The 19,929-nt window shown below is 43.8% G+C and overlaps 1 protein-coding gene and 1 long non-coding RNA gene across 3 annotated transcripts in view; one reads left to right on the top strand and one right to left on the bottom strand.

Annotated features, from left to right (window-relative positions):
* The window catches only part of LOC128810986 (uncharacterized), a 59,274-nt gene extending 47,573 nt beyond the window's left edge, over nucleotides 1–11,701 (top strand). For both annotated transcript variants that reach the window (XR_008438191.1, XR_008438192.1), the window contains one exon: nucleotides 11,570–11,701. This is a non-coding gene — a long non-coding RNA (uncharacterized LOC128810986). The remainder of the gene's footprint in view (nucleotides 1–11,569) is intronic.
* The window catches only part of SYNPO2L (synaptopodin 2 like), a 33,823-nt gene extending 15,051 nt beyond the window's left edge, over nucleotides 1–18,772 (bottom strand). Inside the window, exons 1-3 of the mRNA XM_053984204.1 lie at nucleotides 18,668–18,772; nucleotides 5,246–5,397; nucleotides 2,095–2,756 (exon numbers count right to left, since the gene is read on the bottom strand). Coding sequence (XP_053840179.1) covers nucleotides 2,095–2,756; nucleotides 5,246–5,397; nucleotides 18,668–18,772 — 919 coding nt within the window. The remainder of the gene's footprint in view (nucleotides 1–2,094; nucleotides 2,757–5,245; nucleotides 5,398–18,667) is intronic.
* Nucleotides 18,773–19,929: the final 1,157 nt, after the last annotated feature.

The raw sequence follows: 19,929 nt of genomic DNA on the forward strand, positions 1-19,929 counted from the left end.
CTCTGTTCACCACGTAATGAACACCTTCCATCCCTCTTTCTTACTTGCTTCCTTCCCTCACTGTCACTGGCTGCTGAACTGGACTTGTGTTTTAATGGCTGCTGTGCTCCAGCATGATCAGGATGTAGAATTTTGCCTTCTCATTTAATGATAAGATTCCTAACACAAGAAAACACTCTGTGAGTTACCATCCCTGGCAGAGTAACTCCTACAGAAGGACACACCTGGCCAAACATAAAACAAAAAGAGGGTGAGCAGTGAAGGAGTGATAGGAGAATAAAATATTACCTCAGTCTGCAGTACTTTTGGGAGCCCTAATTCCAGCTGGCAATATTGTTGCATCATCTCCTGCCATGGGATATTATCTTGCCATCAGAAATGCTCTGAATTAAATACATAGCTTTTCTGGGATCCCTCTGTACTGATGCCGTCCATGGAAATAAGTCTTGATGTAAAGCAATTGCTCTTCTACTGCTAGGACTATCGGGTGGCAGGGAGCAGCTGAACATGCCTTTCTCAACATTCATCTCATGCTTGTACATTATTCAAAGGGGGAAAAAAATAACTTCATCTTTAGGGAGGCTGAAATTGCTGATTTCTTTCCTGTCCTAAGGAAAATGAGAGCTAAAGACTAGGAAGAAGTAGACCAAGACATCAGGTTAGGTGCACTGCCCAGCAGAGCAAGACATAAGAGACCCAACTGAGCCTCCCCTCGTAACACTGGGAAGAGCAGTAGGACAGTGCCCTGTATGAAGGAAACACCTAGGTTTGCAAGTTACCTCTATAGGACTCCTTAGGCAGAACAGATAAGAGAATATTTAGCCCAAGGATAAGAGAAAAGAGAGTTTTAATAATTGCCTTGCAGAATTTTCTGTCGTGGGTAAAATGTCTAGCATTTGAAGCAGAGGATCAGAAGTTTGAATCCACATGTTTTGTTTCTAGTAACTTTTCTGTGTCCCTGTTTTCCATTCTGTCACTTTTAAAAAGTCACTTTCTTAAAACCTGCTTTATTTCCAGAAATGCAAACTAGTCAGTTATACTACACTGAGGTACATATATGAAAATAAGTTTATGATTACCTTGTTTTTAATATTACTAGATAGATCACAACTGTGAAATCAGATAAAACTTTGTTCTGCCCTCATGTTTGTGCTTGAAATACTCCATGTGTAGCAGAAACCAGGAAAGATATTCACAATTAAGGTCACTTCAGGTCCATCACCTGTATACTACACTACCTTTTTCAGTACTTTATTCCACATGGAAATGTCTTGACTATCAGAGATGGCCCTACAAGGAACTGTTTCAAGAGCTAATTTACCGTCTCCTGCCTGTCCTTGCTGGCAACCCTCCACTGCCAACACCTAAAAAATTATAAATTCTACCTGAACCCACCAGCTGCTGCCAGTCAGACATGGCATCCTTGCTGAAGTGAGTGCCTGCAGGGAAAGTTGATGTAGAAGAGTCCCTCCCTGAGCTGGACAGGGTGAGAGAAAAAAGTCCGTTTCTGACAAGACTCTTTTGCAGCTATGCTATATACAAATTATCTCTCATCATCCTTAATTGTGTAATACTGCATGCCTCTGTGTCCATGGAGAGCTGAATTGAACAGCTCTTTGGGAGCCTCTTGAAATGAGTGTTTTGTGCTTAACAGGTAGCTAAGAAGCAAACTCAGCTGACATAAGATCTCTGGAAAGCCAGGGAAATTTAACCTCCAAGTTCTTTCCTGACACCATCATGTCACCTGAGTCTTCTTAGCCCAAAGTGTTGAAGAAACCAATTACATCCATCCTTTTCCCAGCACACAGAGGTACTAGAGCACATCTGGTTGAATGGCTGCAGCCTCTGTGAGTGACTCCCAGACCCCTGACCCCAGACCCTTTATCTTATCTTTTTCTTAGGATGCCTTGGGTGAGGTAGACCCCAGGGCCAAAGCTGCAGCAGGAAGCTCTGGTCTCTGCAGGTCTGATTTGACTGGTGCTCCTTTGTAAGTTAGAGGAGCTAACCCACCTGGCATTTGCAGGAATCAGTCTTTTGGAAGGAGAATCCAGCACAAGGAAAAGGCATGGGTGAATGGCAGTTTAGAGGACTTACTGGCCTGCTTGGCTTTCTCTGTATAAGTGGTGGTTAGGTCTTCATCAATCGGATGTTCCACTGGCCCCACCATGGGGATGAGATGGCGTTCCGCTCGGATAGCCTTGGTGGCATGGGGCAGGAGCATTGCCTCTGGAGAAGGCTCCCGACCCTCTGTTGATGGTGGCCGCAACTGGCCCTCGCTGTCTGAGAATGGAGTGTCTGTGCGACTGCCAGGCAGGCAGACAATCTCCCTCTTGGCCACCCCGCTGGAGCTGGCAAGCTCTGCTCCCCCCTGCGCAGCAGCCTCCGGCATGCTCTCGTAGCCACTCTGTTCAGACAGGGACACCTCGTCCTGAGGTGCATCCGCCCTGCCGGTGGTGCTGTCAGGTGGGGAGCGCGGGCTCTTCTTGCGAGCCCGGCGGTGCTTCTCCTGCGCCACATTGTCAGCGTCGCTGTCTGTCTCACCATAGTAGGCCTCGCTGTCCGGTGGGGACGTGAGGCTCTCCAGGTGCCTCTGTGACCTCCATGGCTGTGAGGGCTGTGCGGTGACGGGGGCTCCTGCTGGTTCAGAGCTGAGTAACTGTGCTGAGGGGCTGGGCACGGATGGTGGAGAGAGCACTCGCTGCCCTGGAGAAGGGGAACGCTGGAGCCACGGGCCAGTCTGGTCCCCACCAACTATCCTGTGGGGAGAAGGAAAAGTGGTGAGTGAGGTTTTGTTTGTGTAGCTAAACTGGAAGGAAACCCTGGCATGAGAGAGGGCTATGGACTGGCACAGTGTTACAGGTGTTTTTCAGGTGGTACAGATACCTGAAGTGTGGATGCCAAGGACAGACTTATCCCTGACATCAGCTATGTGCTCTCATTCTGATTTTCTGCTTCACAGCTCTATGGAAACCAGGTGTTAAACATTCAAAAATCAGAATGCCCTAAATCTACCAAGCCTAATCAGCTCCCCAGGCATTTCTCCTGGAGAGATGAATTCCTGCATAGCAAACATTCCCCAGGACAGTGAGACCTACCCTTCAGCCTGCGGCTTGTCAGCAGAGAACGGCTGGTGCTCAGCTATCACACTGCACTACAGCTGCTCCTGCAGCTGAGACTGTGTTAGATCTGCAGATCCTGGCACCCCCAAACTGCTTTAGTTCAGACTGGGCTCCCAAGAAGTCTGTGCTATTTGTTTGCTCTGACCTCTACATGGGAGTAAATAGCAAATAGGATATGAAGGCCCAAGTGGGTTTGGGGGATAGGACTATGTTATCTGGTGGTAGGAGACCACTCTAATATTTAGCCTGATCACTGTGGGACTGCATCACAAGCTAACTATCAGTACCTGCGTTTTGACAATCATATGCAGTCATGCTGGCCAGCCCAATCCATGGTGGCATTTGCCTTTGGCTTAGACATAGCAATTTCAAGCCTCTAAGACATCTGGAAGGATGACTGGAATAGATGCCAGGCAGACTGGGGCAGTCAACCCTACTGCTGGCTTCCAGAGGGAAGGAGAATTGGCTGTGCTGACAGAAAAAGAGCCCATTCTATCTTCATTCTCCTCAAGAGTGACTCTGGACTTCCATGGCAGTTTGACTCCAGCCCACACAGACAGAGCTGGGAACTTGTTCCTTCTCTTGTCAGACTCACCAGGGCTTATAAGATCTATAAAGGAGTCCTAAGTATTTGCCTTCTGAACATGCATACCATGAAGCCAGGCAGACAGCATTGCCTCTGTAAAGCTGTGCAACTCATGACTTGGATCCCAATTCTAAACTGTGAAAAAATTTTATTTATGTCAAATGCAAACTTTTGTGGAAGCTAAGGGTGGGAGAATTTCTCTAGCAGTTTATTTTTTAATACTATTTGCCATTATGAAATCTCACTGAGGAGCAACCTCAACATTCCATAAACAAAACAGAACAGTTCTTCCTCTTCTTGAAACACTTGATCAGGTTAACTGAGAAGCATAACTGCTTGTAAGCCAGTTTCTCTTGTTCTGTACTGTCAGGTCAGTGTTTCTCCCTTCCTCTTTTTCTGAAATATACATACTCCAGAGTCATCCAGCTACCTCTCCTTTCTGAACAGGAATGATTGGTGTTTTCTCTGGGAATGTAAAGATGAAGTAGGAATGTAAAGATGAAGTAGGAATAGACATGTGATCAAGAAAGCAACATTTGATGATTTCTCTACTACTCCAAATGAAGCCAACTGATTTCATTATTTCCAAACCCTCCAGTGTTGGCTCCATCCAGAGGGATGCAAGAAGCCTGCCTTTGTCACTTGGTTCATTCAAAGTGTGCTGATCTTGACCGAATAAAATTTGCCCAGGCATCTGTTTGCTGCAGATAGGCTCCAATGGTGTGAGATAAGGCCTTGGTAATAGACCAGGAGCTATTCTGGACACCTTGTACAGAACTTACCCATCCCAATTACTTACAGTTAGTGTATAGAGTGAGCACATCAGAAGGCACTTTCTCTGAAACCAAGGGGAAGATCCTACATACTCAGGCTTTCCTTCTCTGAGCACTGCCCACCTCTGCTCCTGCTTTACAGATGACAGCAACCAGCGTGGCTGTCCCTTCCCAATGCTCACAGTGCTCTCTCTGTCTTTTCAGAACTGTGGAAGAACACATCTCCCAGCCCCCTTCTCCAGGGCCTGATTTTCTGAGGGTGACTTCTGTTTAGGCAGTAGTGTGGGCTAGCTAGGACCTCACACAGCTTTGCTGCCTTCACCTTTATAGGATTATTCATTTATAGCTTGGGCCACATCCAGCATGCACTGACGCACTGGGTTAACTTAGGACAGGGAGGATGAGGAACATTACTGGGACTATTTTTTGTCCATAAATTTCAGCCTGATCTCCAGTATTGCCCTGAACTAGAGACTGGCACAGATATTTCTTGTCATAAAAAAGGGGTTTAGCCACACACCTCTCATCTTTGTGGGAGTCAGTATACAGACTGTTGGACTACAACAGTCCACTGTAAGACAGGGCAAAACATTGAGATATTGACATGTTAGCCAGGTTAGGACATGGGTAAGTCCTCCTAGTACACTTTGGTGGAAACAAAGGCTTCCTGCCTGCCTTGCTTCTGCTGGATGTGGACAGTTGCTGTACTGGACGAAAGCACCCTACTGCCTGCACTGTCACAGCACTGGCACTTGGGAGCAGGTTACCTTTTCACACGGATGTTGAGCATGCCGTTGGAGGAATCGATGATCTGCATGGCATTAGCATGGGACAGGCCAGCACATGACTTCCCATTGATAGATACTAGAACATCATTTTCCCACAGGCCTCCACGGCACGCTTTGCTTCTCTTTCGAATCTGAAAAAGCAGGAGAGAGGATAAGGATGAAGGGAAGAACAACAGCTATTTAGTTCAGTTGCTGGCCCTTCTATTGCTCCATTCCTCACAGAATAAAATAAGGCCTAAGACTACTGTGCTGACAGAGTGGAGCTCTAATCCTCTTGGATGAGCCCTGGCTATGCCTTTTGGTCTCTGTTAATTCCAAGAATCACTCTGCTGAGCATAGGCCTGACCTGATCACCAACCCCGTTCAAGTTCTTTACTGCAGATGAAAGACTCAAGAATATCTACATGCTCTTCTCCTCTTGTTCCCTGTCTCCTAAGTTGGTTAGGGAGTCTGTGTTTCAGAAAGGGAACAGACTATGCCTGCACATGTCCATGTGTCCTTCTGTGTGCCTCTACTGTACTTCCTTGGAATGATCCCTGACTCATGCAGAGCCTCTGCAAGTACCATCCTCAGGGAAGCTGACACTGGGGAGGGGTGGTGGTTCCGAGGCATATTCTGGTGTTAAGCATTCCTGCTCCAATGGCTTTAGTCAGTGTATTTCTGGACATCTGCATCAGGCTATATGGTGTCCTGTTACACAAGTGTAAACTTGGAATAAACCTTTAGCCTTAACAGGAGTTGTGCAAGATATGCATTGCTTTATCTTAGAAGGGAGGCAGAGTCACTGGTTCCAGGCGAGCTCCTAGATCTGGCCTCTCATGGCCATCTTGCACCAAGTGTTTACTCTCCCTTTCATTCCATCATCCATCAGTTAAACTTCTTTCCAACTCAGCCTAGCCTTTCTGCTAAGGCAAGCAAGAAAGCAAACCAAATTCCCACTCAGCCAAAAACCACAGACCTCTCCCACAAAGGCAAGCAATGGGGATAGTCTTGTAAGACAGATCGCCACCCATATTGTACTCATTTTTCACATAAAAGAATAGCTAGGTAAAATCACTGGGTCAGAGCAAGTCAGGAACAAGTTAATATTACACTCTATTTGTAGATTCTTCTACAATATTTCTTCAGATCTTGCAGTTAAGTGAAAGACAAATCAGTGCAGAGCTATTTAACAAAGGGTGCAGTGAACAGACTTGTCAGATTCCTGCAGAGAAGTAATATTCAACAGGGCACCTTTGCCCATATCTCACAGCCTTGCTGCTTAAGCCATCAGACTCATCTATAAAGCTACTTTGCCCACACTCCCATGGCAGCTTCAGGAAAGAGAAGTGAATGTGAGAGGATTGCTGCCCTATCACTGTTCTTGCAGGAGCAGCAGAGGAGCAGGAGAGGAGAGGAGAGAGATGGAGTCCTAAGGAAGTACCATGCCTTGATTGGCTGGTCTTTGTGGCCCAGGCCCCCTGCACCCATGGGTTGTGTGCGTGCCTTGGGCTTGACCCTGCTGGCCTGTGTTGAGCAGACAAGAACAACACTCCTCCCAGGTCAGCCTGTCAGCAGGACTGAGAGGTGTTGGGGAAGAAGATGGAAAGAGGAGAGCTATGCTTCAAGTTGTTTTTGTGTTTACTGGTACTTTATCACTCTGTACCCTTTCCAACTTGACCCCAAATCTTGCCTGCATGCTTAAAATAGGGACTGGCTCATCCCAGCTGCCACATCCATCAGCCTCTGTCATTCTAGTCCTTTATCTCCCTCCTTGTTAATATAAGCTTGGAATGAACATGTGTAGGTCTGTAATGAACTACTGCTGAAGAACCACTGTTACAGTATAAATGCTGCTTCCTCATACTTCCTCCAGATGCAGCTGTTAACTGAGAAGGTAAAGAAGACACATTCTCCAGTGCTGCCTACTGACACAGCAGCTAATGAAAAGAGCTAGGAAGTTGAAAAGAGGTTAAAAGGAGGGTTTCCCAGTATTCCCCAAAAGGCCAACTGCTGCTCCATAGCCAAGTACTTGGTGCTTAGCACTGGATGGGAACATACTTGCTGAGTATCTCTCCCAGTTGTGAAGCAAGGGGACTGGGGGTTAAAGGCTGTCAGCAGCTGCTCAGTACATTCCTCACGTGCCATGGTATTCCTCCCTGCTCACTGGAACCAAGGATGTAGGCTGGTGACCAGCCAGAACAGCAACAGTAAACTTCCTGCAATTCTCTAGTCCCTCAGTACTGCAAGTCTTCGCAGGCAACTGTTTGGGGTTCCCAGGCAGGAAGGATCAGGCGGTGCTCTCAACACTGCCTGATGCTGTTTCAGGTACCTTTATACCAGAGAAGACTGGTGGGATTCAAGCAGGCCATATGGGCTGATAATCATGAGGCAATGCATTTTTCTCATAGTTAGTGAAGATGCTGGGTCTGTGCTCAAATTTTACCGGACGACAGAAAGCACATTCACTAAAGCAACTATTGGTATTTCAGTGCTCTACAGTCCATGGGGACTTTTCCATGTCTCCATTCCTTTCTGGGAAAACAGGACCAGGTCTCTTCCAGTGCAGGAAGAGACCTATAGAGTCTGAAAATAGCATGTGTCTGGCTCAGTCTTCCACAGATTTATAAACCCTCCTTGGAAGTTTATGAATTTGCTTCCTGGGATCAGAGGGAAATGAACTATCCACAGCTTCATTTTATGCCAAACCCCTACCCCACTGCATTTGCCAGGGAGGAAGGCAAAGGGGTTAAACACAGAAGAGAATTGTGCAGAGAAAGAAGGGCAGGACAGGACTTAATCCACAGCCACGACAGCAGGGTGCAGTGTGCTGTAGGCTGCAGAGCCTCTGGAAAGAGACCAACACAAGCCTGCCAGTTTTTATGACTGCCAGCTCTGTGCTGTAGAGACAACCCATAACCTGCACATCTTGAGTACAGCGAGAGCAGCACTGAGTCTTTGAGGTCCCAGGCCAGGGTGGCTGCTCAGTTCAAAAGCCAGGCTCCCTGCCCATCCTGAAGGTCAGGCTGCCCTCAGGATCAGCCACTTGCTGCCCATGTCCAAAAGATGCCCTCTCCTGGGCATCCAGTGAGCCACATGAAGTGTCACTAACAGGAAGTTTCTGCTTAAGCTGCAGAAAGCTTGGAAGGTGTCACCCAACAGCTTTTATGAAGAGGTGGGAAAAGTTGGAAAAAGTGGTGTTTCAAAGAGAAGACCTCTCTGCTTTCTGTAACACATACCTGAAGAGCTTTCTTGTGCAAATGAGAAGCACCACTGACAGACTTTGACAAGTGGCCAGGGTTGGCCCCAGACCTGACCCTGGGAGATTACACTGTCTGACCTTCTAGCACATACTGGCAAGAATTGACCTCTTCTTTTGTGTGAGGAGCCCCACAAATTCTGTGAGCCTCTTGTAACTGTCTGTTAAACTTTCCACTCCATGCCTCAGTAGACACACTCTCCCATGGCATACTCACATCAAGGTATGTCCTGTTTAGATTTCAGGTAGGTTTAAGAAATCCCAATTTCAGAGTCTTATGGATTTGTGCTACTGGAAATACAAATCAGTGTGAAAAACTGGAACACATTTAGTCAAAAAATTGTCCATCTCCCTGCCCTCTCAGCAGGAGATCTGTAGCAACAAAGAACTCTTGTCAGAGAGGTTTGGGTGTTTGCAGTACCTATGTACATGCACATACACACACATTTTCTTTCATTACTTTGCCTGCTTCCTCCCATTGATCATGTTCAATCAGACAGAAGGGAAAGGACAGAGGCAGCTGAGACTGAAAAAAAAAAAGGAAAAGAGTAAGGCAACAGTTAAAGAGGAAAGGAATAAGAAAATGTGTAAAGGTGTTGAAAGGAAGGTCAGTGCTAGGAGAGGCCAGGAAGGCCAGGGTTGAGTTGAGGCTTTAACAGTACAGTACAGGTTTCCTTGTACAGCCCTAGGCAGACAAAAGGACATGCTGACTGTTGACGTGTCTTGGGGAATTCAGCCTAGCTTTCAGGAACAGAATGCAAGAGAGGAGAGGGTCAGATGCAACTTGGCAGCATCTGTCCTTCAGTAGGGACTATATTTAGATAGCGGTATGTGGGGGCTGAACACATGCTGGGATGCTAAGAATAGAGTAATCCTGATAGTAACTCAGTGGCTTCACATCTTGCCTCAGTACAGGCCAGGGAACCTGTCTTGAAACTTTGCAACTACTCTCCCTGCTGGCCAGCACAGCTTCTTTGTAATGAAGTAGGCTGTGGGTAAATAGAAGTGGTTTGTAGTGTAGGCTCATGTCATCCATCTCTCCCCTTGCCTTCCCAAGCCACCTCCTACTTCCTCTCACTGGAAGAGCTCAGCCTATAAGGTAGGAAGATAAATTTCATTATCAGTCTGCACCTAATCTCCTACAATTTTTCCAGCAGAAACCTAGTAGCTTCAGTCTAAGTCAGAGTTTTTTACTGAATACAATTCATCTTCCCACCCAATGCCCTTCCACTCTCTGATTGCATCTCTCAATGAGCTATCCCCTTCCCCCACAGAGCTATCCCCTTCCCCCAGAAGCTACAATGACATGAGGTCCAAAACTCTATACATTTTGGCAGTGTTTAAATTTCATTCCCCGCCTTCTGTGAAATGCAATCTTCTGTCACAGGGTTCTCATGAAGAGATAAGAAATTACTTTTTGTGGTATAAAGCATTACCAAAATGGAATGACTCAAGCAAGAGCCAACCAGCATGTGGGCCTGCTCCTCCTAGAGCTTCCTGCTCAGCTGAACCACAAACAGAGCAGTTGCTAGATGCAAAAGCAGAAACAAACACCCTTCATCTCTTCTTCTTTCTGAAGATGTGTACTCATATAATTTTGGTTATTGGGCCAGTTTGGTTTTCATCCAAGGCCAGGGTTTACTCTTTCTGTGTAAGGAAGGATCCTCCTGTGGCTAGAGCGAGGAGATGGCCAGAGAGGGTAGATGGCTAGAGTGGGATTCAGAAGACCTGGATGATTTTTTGTGGGACCTCAGAGAAGACACTCAGACTGTGAGCCATAAAAGGCAGGAGCCTGGAAACCACAACATTTTCCAACAGTCTTTCTTTATCTCAGTTGCCTACCTGAACATAGAGATCCAATGAGATACTTTTCCTATGCCTTATCTATTAAGTAGCAAATAACATCACATCCTCATGTCAATGCCATGTTTTTATTGGAAGCTAGTTTACAGGAGAATATCTGTAATAATTACACTAAGCACTACAACGACACAGGAAGTTAGTTCCAGTAATTTAGTGATGAAACATCATATTCCTTCCTAAGAGATGACACCAGAAGATTTGCCTCTTGGTAAAGTATGTCCAGTGTCCCTGCAGAGCTACTTCACAGGTCATCCATGGTGAAACTTAATTAGGAAGTCTTTATATAAAGAAAGAGGGAAGAGAACACATACTTTGTGGGATGGACACAGCAAGGGAAAGTGGTGAAAAGATGTATCTTAAGTGGCAGGACAGACTTCTGGGCAAGTGGTTTAACAACGAGAGCTGGTAGTGGAAGAGGATGCTAGTGCTGCTCAGTTGGTTAAGTACATGTCAGACTACTGTAAAATATGTTACTGCATAGAGTGTACTGGTACAGGAATGAAAGAACAAGTTCTTAGATGCACTAGATTTAATTCTGACTTGTACCAGGGGATACAAGCTGATATAAAACAAACACAAACAATCGGGGATTTTTGGTTTTCTCTCTCTGTTGGTTTTCCCTTACTGAAACGAAGTGCTTAAAGTGAGTTTTTTGTTGTGGTTATACAAGAGAAGGGAGAGAAAAATAACCTCAAGCAATCCACTTTCTTTTCCTAAGCAAAAAATTTAGCACAAGTATCATTGTGGGGAGCAAGTTTCTAGCCAAAGGTGGCCCCAGGTAGATAAAAAGAGGCATAATCTCCATAGCTATTTGTTACTTGATGATAGATTAGCTGAAAAGTGATTGAAATGTAATATCAATGACAAAGAATAATGCCACATGTACTAGAATAGATACTAAGAGTACTTGATAAGCATTTTACCCTCAACAGAGTAAGCAGCAAGATATCAAGTGTTTTTTATATGAAGGAAGGATTCAGAAGGAACAGATATATTTGTCAAATATTTATACCAGGTCCCACATTTAGGAGCTGTGAGAAAAGCATCTAAATGTTCAGAAAAAAACATGCTTACACATGTCCCATGTAAGTCCTTTTTCTAGAGACTCAGCCTGGCTCGTGTGCTTGCTCATGTTTTAGGATCTAAACCTAATGGAATTGAAGCTCATAAGCAAACCTAGCAACCAAAATGTCTTTTGACAGGTACAGGCACTGAACTGGGATGGAAAGAAGAAAATATGCTTGAACAGAGGGCAGAGTTATCCAGAGACATGGCTTCAGTCCTCCAGAACAAGGTGTTCCCAAGCCTTCACGCTGCATACTGATACTGTGCTCTAAGGGGCCGTGAGCGTTTGCAAGCCCTGAATAAAAACCCTTTTCAAAACAGAAGGCTCTTTTCAGCTGCTACTCATTGTTGAACAGCAACAGTCTTAAGTATATTATGCCTCCACAGTATTTATGCTGAGAGAGGGCAAATTAGAAGACATACCTACTATTATTTTGATAGAATGAGGATCACTTTGCAAAAAAATATTGAACACATCATTCATAATATTGCAAGAGTGGGTTACTGCACCAAAAGACAGCACTCACTAACCCAAAGGCAGGGCAGCCTCTCAGCAATAGTCTGAGGAGGATAAGCACCGTTGTTCTGTGGCAGCAAGGACAGGATCAGCCACAAGTATGGATTAAAGAAGTACCCCATTCACCTGAAGAATCTAGGACACTTAGGTACAGAGAGCTTCCCATGCCTTGCAACATCTTTGTAGTCATCTTGTAGGTATGAATGTGCATCAAAAACCAGGCTTAGCCTCCACAGATGTATTCAGTAGTTCTAGCCAGTAGCAGGCTGAATAATATCAGCAAATGAACCTGAGCTCTGGACTGCAACTACTGTGGTAAAATGTTGAAATGATCCTTGGCACATCTTTGGCTGAGATTGGCTATTGCTGTCCAGAACTATTTCCAGGCACAGTTTGGGAGCTAGAACAGACCAGTCCCAGAGCCACTGCCTATGGGCATGTGGCCATTTTGTTTGGAAGAATAGAAAATGTTAATTGCTGGGCTTCATTACACTCTGTAGCAGCTGGCATAAGTGCCAGAGAATGGTCCCAGGTACATTTAATGCACCAGGTATAGATGGAGCATGTATGGTTTCACTGTAACTTCTCATCAAGAGATTCTTCCAGATCCTCGGAAAGTTCCACTGGTGCCACAGCATATGCTCCCTCACTAACAGCCAAAATATAGCACCTGCCTAGGTGACAACAGGCCATAAAATATGTCCAGGAATACTCCCAAAGCAACTTGAGGCACTCCAAAACCAGCATTAGTGACTGCTACAGACCAGCAGTGCTTTTTTAGGTGTGACAGTAAACATTTGCGAAAACAGATGAAGAACAGGCTGCTCACTGAAAAGGGGAGAGGAAGAGAAGGTGCTCACAAATCTGGAAGCCATCAGGTCTATTTGGGTTAGATTTGGCACCTCCAGCAGGAATAATGTCACATGAGCATAGGAGAATGGCACACAGCAGCCAGGCTGTGTGTCACAGGGAGCAGTGACATGGCAAACAGGCAGCAAGGATATCTTGCAGAGGAGACAGTAGAAATAGTGAATTATCAGCAGAGAACCATAAAGGAAAAAGTGGGAATATGTAGGAAGGAGCTAAAAAGGAGGTTGTGATGAACTGCTCTTAAAAAAAATAACATTTTTTGTTTTAGAACCAACATAATCCTGTGCTACTGCTTCCCCTAACAATTCTCCTAACATTGCTGCAGAGTATTTGCACAGAACAGCCAACTGAAAGGAGTCTCTTGAGCTACCAGGGCCAATCCCTTCTAGTTTTCAGAGGCCATATTGTTTACCCCAGTTCATAAACTGACTCAAAAGATTTTCAATTCTTTTTCTAGATTGGAAAGTCATTGCTGAACCTCCCTGGTTATTTGTTCCATCCTGTCAATCCTGTCACCTATATTTGAACAGTGTTGCTGGTATTTGCTCAACATCTACTTGTAGATTGCAGTCACCTCTTTCAATATTTTGCTAGGTGAAAGAAGCCTTCACTCCTCCCCTCCTCTTCTATGGCTGCTCTACTTTACATTTATTTTCCTTGAAAGGGTCTGATTCTGTAAGTGTGGTATTTCCATTGAGTTCCCCCTTGTGCATTAGACAGTAATATCAATGCCTTCCTATCTCTGTGAGACATGTCTACCCGAGGCTCATTTGTTCATGTTTGCCTTTTTTTTTTTTCAGACATTCATAAAATTTTCCTGGCTTATTACTGGTGATGCACTAGTATGCCCAGGTCCTTTGCCTCTGCTATCAGTACCAGCTGTAAAGACAGTTTCCTCTATCTTGTCAGTATTACTTGTACTTGTGCTGGAGGTAGAAATGCCTTCCTTGCTTTTTATAGAAAGTAACCGTGTTTGCCCCTCATTGAATAAATCTTGTTTTGTAGCAGGATCCTTAAAGGCAGGTTTTCATGTACTTGCATCATCCTAAAACTGTCCTGTTCATCTTCATAAAAAATATTTCCATAATATAATTTCATGTTAGGTTTCTACTTCAGTTGATTAATGGCATTAGTGCTTGCAACTTTTCTCAGATTAGCTATTTTTCATTTTGTTTTGTTTCAAAAGCATTTGATGCACATGTCCTTACTGCAAAGAAATCTTTCAGGAACCTGATAGTATTGTTTTCTCTTACTCTCTTTACAGAATGGGTTAACTTTCTCATCAGTTACAGCTACATGTGAGGACCATGTACTATCCCTCAGCCTTTCTAAAATAAAAATCTTGCCATCTATGGATCTTTTTTGCTTCTCATGTTTATGTTTGTTCTCTTTCCTGAAGACTGTTTCTGGTCAAAGATTTTTTGTGTTGTGTTGTCACTTGCACCACAGCTACTGAGCTAGACCAAATCAGCTTTATTTTGTTGAGGGTAAACTCCCACTAGAGTTTCTCTGCTTCATTAGGTAAGAGATAAAAGATTCACTAGGAATCACAATAAGCCAATATGAATCCAGAGTAGTTCAACTGGTTTCACTTAAAAAGACATTGCTGTAACTAAGAACAAAATTAAGATTATCCTTTGCTTTTTGTGTTCTTTAGTCATTATCTCCATCTTTATTTGTTTATCTACTTCTCAGTATTCCTATCCTTTCTAATTTCTGCAGAATTATTCATGTCCTCTGTTGATGTTTGATCGTGCTGATGAGCACATCAATGTCTGCTTTTCTTTCAGCTTACTCATTACAGCATGATACTTTAATACAACCCTCATTGAAAAATCATCTATTCTCACTGAAGGCTCCCCAGACACAAGTTTTCTTGTGTTTATTTTTTGATCTCACTCTCTACTGTTATAGTATCTGTTTTTATGAGATGAATTATTAATGGTATGCCTTTCAAATAATCAGTATGGTAGCCTTCAGATTCACATTAGGCAATTTTAGCACCTGGACACTGCAAATTATTGTTTTGGTGGAACAAAAGAGTCAGTATGTGCTCTTGTAGGCAAGTTTAAGATGAAAGGAATGGGCATTTGCAGTTACAGATCTGGAACTATGTAATCAGTTGGTGTTAGTGCTAGCATTTCAATCTTTCTTGTGTTACTTAAATTGTGCTTTTTCCTCCGTATTCACTGGGCACTGCTGGAAGAAGCAATGTTCTGATCCCAAGGCTGGTTTGGCTCCCTAAGTTTACTTGAACACAGAATTAGTTATTATAGAATCATAAAATGGTTGGAAGGCATCTTAAAGATCATCTTGTTCTAACCCCCCTTGCCACAGACAGGGCACCTTCCACTAGACCAGGTTGCTCAGAGCTCCATCCAATCTGGCCTTGAAGACTTCCAGGGATGGGGCACCCACAACTTCTCTGGGCAACCTGTTCCAGTGCCTCACTACATCTGATCTAACTCTCTCCTCTCAGTTTAAGATAATTCGCCCTTATCCTATCACTATCTATCCATCTAAAACGTATCTCTCCCTCTTTTTTATAAGTTTCCTTCAAGTACTGGAAGGCCACAATGAATTCTCTCCAGAGAACAACCCCAACTCTCTCAGACCGTCTTCATAGGAGAGGTGCTCCATCCCTTGGATCATCTAGATCCTCTAGATCCTAGGAAGTCCACATCTTTCCTGCACTGAGGACCCCAGAGGTTTATGCAGTGCTCCAAGTGGGCAGAGGGGCAGAATCACCTCCCTCCACCTCCTCTTTGGGTGCAGCTCAGGATGCTGTTGGCCTTCTGGGCTGTCAGGGCACACCGCGGGCTCATGCCCAGTTATATCCAACCCAAGAGACTGTCCACAAGGATGTAATCCCAGCGCCTTTCTCCAGGTGTGTCCCTGAACCCATAACCCACAGGGACTTATTGAATGGCACAGAAGCTCTGTGGCAGCTGCATCCAGCATATGAAGATACAGCTGCTTTTCTACCCCTTTGTGGCAGCTGGACTGAGGTTTAGAATGGATCCCTTGCTTGGAGAAACAGTTGAAAGAAACTACAGCTATGCATCCTTTTATTCTGTAGAAAAAGGGGTTCACTTCCAACATGTTCATGTACTTTATTTTGTTACAGCCAGTTGAATACTTTGCACTAGAAAATAGTTTCAAATGCATATATTCACTGTACCTTTCGAGTTAATTGCAATTTGAAAAAAGCCAATAATTTAAGCCATCCTTGTGAACACCTTATGAGACAACAATCAATTAAAGGCCCCGCCGATGGGATGGGATGGGAAGGGAAAGGGAAAGGGAAAGGGAAGGAGAAAGGAACCATGCAGCACACCCAAAGAATTTTCAGGAAAACAAAACAAAAAAAGATACCAAGAACAGCAATCAGTGATTAATTTTATCATAATATCCATAAAGAGAAACAATAAAAAGATGATGGTGATGTAAACTTAGAAAGTATAAAGGCAAGAAGACTATGAACTGTGTACACTGGTCATGTAAGATGAGGAATTGTGAAGGGCTTTGTAATACAACAAGAGCGACTCAAGCAGGAAATCCCATTTAGTGCAATGTTTAATCTTTGGAATGTCTGGTTGCTTGGTGTTATCAAATCTTCATTAGGAAATCACATAAGACTTAGACAGGTAAGGTACGAGTTGTTCAGAAACAATTTTCTATTTATCTGTAGGGTAAACCACTAGGGATACTTCCCAGGGCATGCTGATAACTACCTGAGGGGAAAGGATTTCCCTCCACATTGCATTACACAAAAATTAGATGCATTGTGAAACTTACAACTCCCTCTGAAATACTTGCAGGAAACACAAAGGAAGCAGGAAGCAGGACAAGAGGTGACTCTTAACCTACTCTGGATTAGCAAATCCAGCATCTCTACCAAAGTACAATATGTATCATTTATATATAATGTACTTGCTATACTTGATTAATTTCCCAAATTAACTTTTTATCAGTTATTCATCATTTGACTCAGCATCCAAAGGTAAGCATCTTTCCTTAGTGTTACTACTATGACTTTCTAGCCTAGAAGTTGAAATTGTCTGAAATGACAGCACTGGAATCTCTGAGCACAAACAGTATCTACTCAGTTATCTCCTGGCACCTATCAGCTATTCATGGCCGTATGTTCTATCACATGACACCTGGCAGTTTATTCTCTTCTAAGCAGGTTACATTCAGATATGATCTTCCTGAGAACCTGGTAAGGACCATCCATTCTTTGGAGACTATTTAATTGGTGTTGCCTTTAAGATAGTATGTAGGGTCATCAGATGCTATTAAATTCTGAGCGATAATAGACAAAAAAGATAATTATAAAATGAAAATCCTGCCTAAAGAATGATGTATACTTTGAGCCTCAAATGGACTTGTATCAATTATATTTTCCATAATTATTTTAAATGCAATATCCAAGTATTGTAAAACTATATGTTTGTATTGCTAGACTTAAGTACAGCACCCAGTTCTGGGTAAGAGCTGCTGCTAGCTAATACCTTCCTGCAAGTGCTACTAATCCTTGAGCAATATTCCATTCACCTTAAGGTGCAACTTAGCCTGGGTAATGACTAGTTCTTGCTGCTGTTCAATCCTGAGTAATCTTTATAGACACTCACAATCTCCTCCCTCTTCAGTCCCAGTTTCTTATCTACTGAGGGAAAAACAAGAGTCAAAATAATCTTAGACCATGCAGAGTTAATGTAGCCCCTGAAAATTCCATTTTCCTAAGAACCACTGATGCCAGACACCTGTTTAAAGGATATTGAGTCCTTCTTTTTAAACTGAAACTCTATGAGTTTGTGCAGAAGTTGTTTTTCTGGAGAAAAATCATCTTTCTCTACATAAGAAACATTTGTTTCAAGGCCAAGCTATGGAATTCCAAACAATTTGGCATTGTGATAAACAATTGGCATAGTGACAAACACTACATGATTTGGGGTGAGCCAAGTGACACAGAACATTTAATTTCAAAATTCTGTCAGAGGTATAGTCTGCTTAAGGAAACAGAAGGAGCTGGGCAGAGCATTTTTTCATTTCTGCTGCTGGGTGCTTTTCCAGTGAGACATCCCAAGATATCATTGTGTCAAGGCTAATGCAGCTGTCTTGAGCTTAATAAAGAGGACCTTTTTTTCCCCTAGTTTTCAATCTATTAAGTAGTCTTTCTGAAAAGACAACAGTAACAGCTGTTTATCAAAAGTAGTACAACACAAGGTTCATGTTTATTCAATTTTTTTAATCTCCCATACAAACAACTGTTTTTCTTTAATTCTTGAAATTCAACCAGTATTTGCTGCTTGGGGCATCACAAATATTCACTTCAGACAGTGTTGAAAAACTTTCACCAACAGAGGAAGCACTAAGAAATGTACATCTATTTTGAAAGCTGGAATATAGTAATGAAATGTTAGGGACAGTTGAATTAAAAATATGGCTTTTACTGCTTCAATGTATTTTTTCTTTAGTTGAATGTCTTACATGAGTATTGAAGTTTCCATATTTGAACCCTTTTCCCTGCACTGTCACTATGGTTATAGCTCTGCTGACAACTCAGGAGAGTTGTACAGCCTACAAAGCGTCTGAGCCGTACAGACCTGCACTGAAGCAGATCTTCACCTGACACTTGTCTCTACCTCAGTAGCACCTATTCCAGGACCCGCAGCCCACCTCACACCCTGCTTGAGCACACCACCCAAGTTTTCCTTTTAATATCTGCTGCCATGGTAAGGAGTTCCTGTATTCCTTAACAGTAGTGAAAGATGCCCAACTCAGTAGGGGTATCTTAGTTCAGCAGAACAACTTTGCTCTCACAGTTTGCACCTCAAGGTCCTACCTTCGACACTTGAAGGGGTCTTTTCTGCTCTGAACCCCCTTGCAGGCGGAAGCCCCAGGGGGCACCTCCAGACAGAGTGATGAGCATTTCTTCTTCAGCTCCCATGATTTCTGTGCTTTAGATATTTTGTCTTCACAACTTCAGTACAGACTCCAGTTCTTAACAGGCAGAATCTTCTATTCCCATATTCACAATTCACACCACCACTCTCCAGTCCCGACAAGGCCCTCTGCTCACTTTCTCCTTGAAGTTCACACACACACACAAGAGTTGAGACTGTCAAGCCCAGCCTTCACTGCTCTTCTGGACTCTCAGCTGCTGCTCTGCCTATGATTAGACATTTGATTCTGCCCTTGGTAAGGGGCCAGAGTTGTCCTACACACGTGTCATGTCAATCTCACCCTCTGTACCCCCCCGCATACATGATGGATCTCTCACCGGAACGTGGCTGAAAATAGCACACCTCCTGTCTCCCCAGAGCTTTGTCTGACACTCTTAAAGCTGGAAGCATTTCAGCTAAAAATTTATTTCCACTTTGCATTCCAAATGCAAATCCTAAGAGTCCCTCAGTACTCAGGATCCATTAGTTTGAGTTTCAGGCAAGGACATGTCACAGGCACAAACTTGTACAAATCAGGTGACAGCACCTGACCCTATGAATTGAACAAAACCAGCTTGCAATGAATGTGCTCTCCACTTCTATTTTCTCTGTGCAGCTAGTGTTAGTACACAGCAGCACTATGTGCCTGCCCCCAAAGCCACAGGGAGAGTGTAGATGTACTGTGCTTCCTCTGCAGTGCGCTGCTCCCTGACATCTCCTACATCCATTCGTAATACTAGACACTGGGACCAGAATAGCTGGGATTAGCTACACACACAGGATTCACACAGTTCTCTGCAGGCACTGCTTACACAGACTCAATGGCCAAGAGAGCCCAACCACGTCATAGAATCAGAGAATAGTTTGGGTTGGAAGGAACTTTTAAGGATCATCTAGCCCAATCTACCTGCAATTAGCAGGGACATTTTCAACTGTATCAGATTCCTCAGAGCCCTGTCCAGTATGACCTTGAGTGTTTCCAGGGATGGGGCATCTGCCACCACTCTGGGCAGCCTGTTACAGTGCTTCACCAGCCTGGTAGCAGAGTTTTTTCCTTATATCTAGTCTAAATCTACCCTCTTTTCATTTAAAACCATTACCCCTTGTCTTGTAACTATAAGCCCTACTAAAAAGTCTGTCTCCAGCTTTTCTTAAAAGCCTC

The sequence above is a fragment of the Vidua macroura genome, chromosome 8 (genome assembly GCF_024509145.1).
Source record: "Vidua macroura isolate BioBank_ID:100142 chromosome 8, ASM2450914v1, whole genome shotgun sequence".
Classification (NCBI taxonomy): domain Eukaryota; kingdom Metazoa; phylum Chordata; class Aves; order Passeriformes; family Viduidae; genus Vidua; species Vidua macroura.